The 7,747-nt window shown below is 39.2% G+C and overlaps 1 protein-coding gene across 2 annotated transcripts; it reads left to right on the top strand.

Annotated features, from left to right (window-relative positions):
* Nucleotides 1-2,153: 2,153 nt before the first annotated feature.
* LOC106632461 (cytochrome c) lies at nucleotides 2,154-6,487 on the top strand. Of its 2 annotated transcripts, none has more exons than XM_042223216.1 (3): nucleotides 2,154-2,305; nucleotides 3,624-3,798; nucleotides 5,336-6,487. In XM_042223216.1, exons 2-3 carry the CDS (start codon nucleotides 3,630-3,632, stop codon nucleotides 5,479-5,481), a joined length of 315 nt encoding a protein of 104 aa, XP_042079150.1. In that variant the 5' UTR covers nucleotides 2,154-2,305; nucleotides 3,624-3,629; the 3' UTR covers nucleotides 5,482-6,487. The 2 variants fall into 2 exon arrangements, with proteins under 2 accessions (XP_042079150.1, XP_042079151.1); XM_042223217.1 differs by lacking the exon at nucleotides 2,154-2,305 and adding an exon at nucleotides 2,375-2,467.
* Nucleotides 6,488-7,747: the final 1,260 nt, after the last annotated feature.

Genomic DNA, 7,747 nt, shown 5'->3' with positions numbered 1-7,747 from the left:
TTTTGTACATAATTTTATATTATTGTTAATAATAAATTAATTAAAGCAACAAAACAACCTGAAGAGCCGGTTGGGAGCCGAAAGAGCCGTCTCTTTTTAGTGAGGCGAGCCGAAAGAGCCGGTTCTCTAAAATGATCCGGAAATCCCATCACTGGTAAACACAGCAGCGTTGCTAGCAGTTGTTAGTGCTGCCTTCATGTGCTCCGCGGCAATTTTTAAGTAAAATATAACGCTCTCGTTATCTACGTGTTTTGAAAAAAAAACTTTTGGAAAAGTAAATTCCTTCATTAACATTATTTAGATTGAGACTTAAAAATTCACGACTTACCGCTTGTAGTAGCCATTTGCAAGCATTTGAAAACGTTATGAATCAGAGAAGCAATGAAATTGAATCGTGCATAGACAATGTTTATAAGGCATGAGATTAAATCTTGTTTTAGTACTTTTGTTTTAAATCTTTAAATATTTAGAAAGTGAATTGCTTTGTTCGCTGTCAAATGAGAACTTTAGAGAATTAATTGTAGAAATTCCGACAGTTATAAATGCATCCGCGGCGCTGATGACACGTGTTTGCGTTTACTGCCCTCTGCAGCACGGGAAGGAGAAATGCAGGTGTTACAAAATACCCTGGTGTTACGAAAAGATGCTGCAGAGAGGTTTTGTAACTAACACGTTAATTAGCATGATTAATTAACGTGGCACTTACGTTTGGCACTTATCACCAAACGAGAAGCCCTGATGGTTTATTAATCCTATTAATCGTGTTCTATAAATACCTGACACAGGATTACACTCATCAGGGATCAGCTGTGAAATAGTTACCTGAGCTCTTTCTGTCTGCCTCTGTGTGTGTTTGTTTAAAGAAATAAGAGGGAGCTAGCCCTTCGTTACAGATGATAGAGTTAGTCACATTCGTGCTGGGGACAGGCGACCAGAAAAGTTGTGGGGTTATATCTATAATGTCAGACCATGATTTTTAAATAAAACACGTGCTGTTAAAATATGATGTGCTGTACAGGTAGATTATTATTTTTGAAAGCATCCTAGTTTGCATGTGTGTGCGCGCGCGCGCGATCGCTGGTGTCTAGGTGTATTTTTAGGCGCTTACGGGTCACGTGCTGAATGACCCTTCTGAGCACAAACGTTTAGATTTTATAGCCACTTTCTGTCATAGTATTCCAGTTTCACATGTTGTGAATGTTGATCGCTATATTTCCTTGTGTTTAATAAAACAAGTCTTTTTTACTATCCTGGGGACACATAGGGTCACCTTGAGAAAACACTCAAGGGTTACCACTTAACCTTTTTATTTATTTATTTATTTTTCATTTTCTTTTGTCTTTCATGTTTAATATAAATATCATTTAGGCACATAAATTTCACTTCGCGAGTGAGGGTTCATTTTGGGATAAGGATGTAGAGTGCAAAAGGCAATGTAAGAAACTACAAGTAGAAGACATAAAAAGAAGAAAATATAATTTATTTAATAATTTGTAAACATTATGCGCACATTTTCTATTCGTAATTAGTTTGTGGAGAGTAAATGTACCTAAGTGTGTACGATCATTGAGTGACTTATTAAATTACGTGTCAGTTTTGTTAAATTAAAAGGCTATCTTTGGTTACCAAGTTAAACGTGGAGTACTTTCGGTTGCCAAAATCCTTCACGAAACTTCTCCAGAAACACAGGTTCAGTTTGCCCCATAAAGGCTCTGAAGGAAATGCGACAAGATTCTTGGGACCTGTGCTAAAACTCCCTTTCGTTTTCTTGCTCTCAGCCTCGTCGCCTTGCGTGTACACACATAACAAGACTTGCTGCGTTCTTGGTAAAACCTTACATATAGACACGATATTAGTGTTTTCTGTGTATAAATTGTATTTTTTCATGAAAAGTAAACGACTTATTTATATAAAAGTAAAGCTATGACACGGATGAGGATACATATTGATATTTTGCTCTTTTCTATTTATTTTTTATTTATTTATTTTTCTTCTACTGTACCTTTCTGCTGAGTGACTGTCTTCTGCTCGTCAAATACATTTCATTGCGATGTTGACCTTGTGCTAACTTGCATATGACAAATAAAACCGAAAACAAAAAAACATATAGAAATGATACTACACGACACGTAATGGTTAAGCGGTAATCTCGCGGCACTTGATTGGCTGTGATGACGTCGAAAGCCGGTGCCTTTAAAGTGAAGTGACCTTCTTTGCGACCGTCACAAACCGCTTGTCGGCCGAGACTGAGACGGTTACTTACCTACAGTAGAGTATTTTTAACCCGACATCTTCTCATAAAAAGGTAAAATTTCATACTTTATAAATGTGTTTACAGGGGAATGGAGGTTATATTATAAGTAACAGGATATGAGTCGCAACAGTAGCATGTAGCGGTAGTTACATCACGTTGGTGAATAGCCCGGTTGTGTTCTCATTGCGTAGTCCGCTATGGGGGAATAATAAGGTAATTTAAACGTTATAGACATTTTACTTGGGCTCTTGTGTGATTTGGGAAAACATTTGGGCAACACAGCAGCTTTGAAGTGCAATTTCCGTACGCCGACATTGAAGCATCCTTGACAGCCCCGGTGGGCGACCCATACCCGGCTTATCGTACTACTAGCACGATGGTCGGCCCAAGCTGAGTTCAGGCTGAGCTTGAGTCAGCGATTCGAAGCGTCAAAATCAGGCGAAAATGCCACGTAGACCGCGAATACAGGTTGATACTTGTTGTAAAGGGTGTATGCCCTTGATATTACGTGAGGAGGATGCCATTCAGCCGGCTGCCGCCATGTTGGAGGCTACACGGCAAACGATGTGGTGCGGTTCGTCTCTTAAGAACTAGAATGAGAAAATTAGCCGTTATGTTATGTAATTACTAAAATACTGGCCGTTTAATGATAGCTGATAACTAAAATGTTGATTTGTAGGTAGTTTTAATGAAAAGGGGGCGGTAGAAGGATTTTGGGGGACCGGGGGTCATGTTAGTGGTGTTGCACTAAAATGTTTCCCCCAGTGATGATAGACCATCATTTTTAACCTCGAAACTCAAAGTAGAAGCGACTTTATGGCAGAAACACCGGTCGGATCTCTGCCACTGGTGCTCTAGTAATTACAGCACGTTTTCCGCTAAGCACATTAACCTTGGCTCCCCTCGGTAAACCTTTTGCCTCATGGCGCAATATCATTAAAAAGGTCCTCCTTTACTCGCTAAACTTGGCAACCTGTACCCCCTGGAGTAACTCTAGCTGAGGCCCTTCGTGGCTAGCCCAACGTGTTTTAAGGGCGGTGTAGTTTCGGCTTCCTGCGCTGCTTCTGTCAGCTTTCCGGGTAATCTCGGCGTCGTGCCAGCCCACAGGGCAATGCGATCACTTACCTGAATGCATTGTAAAGTTAGAGCCAACGATAAAGAAATGGTAAAAGTTATGGAGTTGTGTCCTCAAGTGACCTTCACAAAATGGCGCTGGGGTCAAATTAGAGCTTTAAGCTTCCTAACTAGGCTATGGATAGAAGACTGTCTGGTGTATTTAAAGAGCCCATCATAATTCTGTATACTTTCACTTTTTAAACTCCTTTTTCATCTCATTCTGTTCTTTTTCCTGTTGGCTTTGTTTCTCCAGTCAACTATGGGAGACGCTGAAAAGGGAAAGAAGGTTTTTGTCCAGAAGTGTGCTCAGTGCCACACAGTAGAGCAGGGTGGCAAGCATAAGGTGGGCCCCAACCTCTGGGGTCTGATCGGAAGGAAGACCGGACAGGCAGAAGGCTTCACTTACACAGATGCCAACAAGAGCAAAGGTCAGTTCACTGGGTCTCTGAGTAGATTATAAATACATTTGTATGCTAGATATAGATCACCAAAGAAGGGAGACTGGCATTGTCTGAAATCTAAGTTATTTTAATGGTTTTTAAATTGATTTTCGGGTACTTTCTCTGGCAACTGCCTCGCTTGACTAAGTGTGTAGACAGAGGACAATGACTTACATCTAAACCTCTATATTCACAATTGTTTTTTTGTTTTTTTTATTCAGAAGTCTTTAAAGGGCTATTTCGTGTTTATATGTTGTCTCCGTAGCTTACAAGCTAAATATTTTTTCTGTCTTTTTAAAAAAAACATTTTATTAATTTTAATAAGGCAAAGGATTCCCATTTAAGCATCTATATTAAAAGTAGTCAAGCTCTTTTTTTTTTCTTTTCTTTTTTTTTCTTTAGGGCTTTAAAAGTCTCATATCCTCCTCCGTTTTCACATTTTGAGGCTTGCAGGTTTTCAGCTCAAATCACACACAGTTTGTACCGGCAGGTGTATCTCTGGTCTTTCTCACTCTTGAAGTAAAGTTAATAAAATGATCTCCTGTGGCCCTTTATGGAAGAGTGCCACATCTTTCTTGCCACTGCCTTGGATGATCTGATGGGAAAAAAAACCCCAAAACAACATAACAACCTGCTGAGGTCGTTATGTTATGTAGTGCACATTGACTATAATGGTGTTGGATTACTTGAACATCTCTTTCACATTTTGCAAATGACAAAGCCATTTTAGGTTTCATAAAAGGTCTCATGACACTCTTTCACTGTGCACACAGGCCTAAAGATCCCTGTGATTTTTAGCACCCTCGCCATTTGTTTTCTCTATAAATCCTGCTGAAGCTGGGGCCAACACGCTCAAAGTCCTTTGTGTAAAACTGCCCCTCTGTGGTGCTTTTCTTCCTTCTGTAACTTTCCCCTCCCAACTTCAAACTCAAGAAGGGGCAGGTGTGTGATATCAGTCAAGATAATGGTAGATGCGATAAAGACGTGTTCTCGTAGCTTAGCAACAGTAAGCGTTTGAGAGAAGTACTCTTAAAGGTTATGGGTGTTTTCAAGGACAAAAGGACGGATCTTTAAAATTTCCGCTATTGTCTCAGTGTGACTGTTTAGGCATCGCAGGCTGCTGACACTAACAGATATCCTGTATTTGTGGTGAAGCAGTATGTCATCTGACAAGCCATCAGATACTTAAATATTTGGAGTACACAAACAGTTTGTACAATAAACTATTCAATTGCTACAAGACTGTTTAGAGTTGTAACAAGTCTCTAGTGAGATTCATTCAGAAGAAGCAGGCAAATGAGTGGGAAGTGTTAGGTGACATTTATTTTCACCTCAGTTAATTCGTTTTGAGTCTAAACTAGACTTATATAAATGGCAGCTTTAAGTCCTTTTTTTTCTTAAAGATTGCATACAAGCTAAATGCTTTTTATTAATGTGGCCTCTTTAAAGCCACACATTAAACTGGTCACTGATACTTGGCGTCACCTGCTTGCTACTTGACTCATTGATGACCATTTTCCCTCAGGTATCATTTGGGGTGAGGACACTTTGATGGAGTACCTGGAGAACCCCAAGAAGTACATTCCTGGAACCAAAATGATCTTTGCTGGCATCAAAAAGAAGGGAGAGCGCCAAGATCTCATTGCATACCTCAAGTCAGCAACGTCATGAAAAGATCACTGAGATCACAATATTTAATGTAATTTTAATGTTTTTTTTCTGCCATTACACATTAAATATGATTTTATGTTTAGCCATTTGGACAGACTGTTAATGTATATTCTCAGACTGGTGTTTGCTGTAAGTTTCACTTCCTGTTAAGGTCAGATGAGTTTTGAGCAGCTGTTCAAGTGACCAAACATAAAACCAGAGTCCTGTTTTCGTTGAGTCTGTACGAGTACATGCTAATCACATTATTTAAAAAATCTCTTGGGAGGATGGGTCGTCTCTATTCTTTTCCATGACAACATGTGTCTGGTATTTTTGCCTAACAGAGCTATCACCATATACTTTATTTTCAAAACGATGAATAATAAAATTCATCTAATATCAGCTACATGAAAGTGAAATGGCAACGAAGCCTGTGTGGAGTTTTGGTGGAAACTGGTGCTGATTTTGAATCTGCCCTCAGCATTCATATTCAAGTTGTGAGTGTCTGACCTTTGCACAAATGTGATTAAAGACTTCTACCTGCTGTGAATGCTCTTAGTTTGTTGTGGACTGAATTTGGGAAATACCGCTTTTGTTAACACTCCTGAAACTGCCCCTCTGAGCTCCTGTTTTTACCCCCTGCCTGTCATCAGGCTCCTTTGAAGTTTTTAAAGATTTCTTGCTAAAGGTGATGTATTTATCTGCCTCCTTACAGCCAAGAATTGTGGGGTTGTATAAATATTACATTGATGCCTTGAAACCCACCACAATGCGGAGGTACAGTGAAATCAGCTGGCATACAAGCATCACGAGCTAATATTGTGGAGTGACTTTATAATGTAGGGAAACTATTGTGGGCACCATCTGGACTGAAGGAAGATGTTATTTACCTGGTTTCACAGGCAGGACAGAGTTGGTTTAATTTCTTTTACTGTAATCGGTGTTTGACTGTAATGTGGTAGCTGAATGTTGTTACAGATAAGATGGTTAAGGATCAATTAAAAGAAAACGTACAGACATGTAAAAACGACTCTTCATTTCATGGTGTTTGTCAGGAGCTGACAGCTTGTCCCTGCAGCCGGGTGATGTTCTGCTCTTTTAAAAGTCCCTCCAGAGTAAAGGCAATAAACATCACTGGTCTTATCAAACCAGTAATTTTTATTAAAGATAAGACCAGACTAATTTTACAGTTGCCTCAGCCGATTTGTTAAACAAATATGAAGCCAAGCATGACCCTAAATGTGGATTTGACATTTTCGTGTTCAGTTCATCTTAAAGCGAATTAAAGACGCCGTGGTGAGCAAATGTGTGTAAATCTTGTATTATCAGTGTAGTAAGGTACATCTGCTACTGTAATAACACTATTTGGAGTCTTGTTTCCTGTATATACATGTAAAAAAAAAGACAGCAGATTAGACATTGAATATATCCACTTAAAGTAACATTTTGTGGTGCACTCCCTGTCTCTTTAAAGAGAGTTGAACTCTCAGTCATACCCAGAGGGCCGCTCTTGCTGGTAAGGTGTCAGTTTACTGCTCATGAAGTCATTCTAGAAAGACAGTCAGCTGATGGCAGCCCAGGCCTTGCTTTACCTCTGGATCAAAGATCAAGTAAGAGCAGAGACGTGACTGGATTTGTCTTCAAACAATGTCTGTATGCTGCCTGGAGACAGAAGGCTGAGTAAATTTAGTGTTTGAACTCTTAGGCTGTAAACTCATTACATTATTTAAGGATCTATTTTATGGAAAATCTAATTAGAAGAGCCCTTTTCTTTGCCCGTATTACACCTCTCCATAAACTATGTTGGTTTTGAAAGAGAAGCTGGGACACCCAGAACAAGTTGATGAGGATTTGGAGACACCTGCTGGCCCATGAAGGTAATACACAACAAAATGCCTTTTATGATACTTCATTGTTGAAAGATAGAGGGGCATAATGTTCTGAACCTCAGATGGAAATAAGGTAAGGCAGAAAATACCAAGCCTCTGAGAAGCTGATAGGTTCAATTTAATGTCACAATAAACCTACACATACAAATACATCTTTAAAAAACAAATAAATGAAAAGCACAAAAGTGATAAAAAGAAACTAATTATTCATCAATTCAGGACAGTCATGCTGATAAAAGACAGTATAATTGTAAGGAAGCAGTGATGTGTGAGGGGCAGAGTAGGCAAAGGACTAACAGGGACGTGTACTGTTCAAAACGTGGTTTTTATTTTATCTACAAATATGAAAACAATCATATCAAAAACACAGCAAAGAAAATAAGTTGTTCTAAGAAATA

This window comes from Haplochromis burtoni, unplaced genomic scaffold (assembly GCF_018398535.1).
Source record: "Haplochromis burtoni strain Fernald_Lab_line unplaced genomic scaffold, NCSU_Asbu1 Contig_106, whole genome shotgun sequence".
NCBI lineage: Eukaryota > Metazoa > Chordata > Actinopteri > Cichliformes > Cichlidae > Haplochromis > Haplochromis burtoni.
The sequence above is the reverse complement of the archived record's forward strand: the minus strand, read 5'-3'. Positions and strand labels throughout refer to the sequence as shown.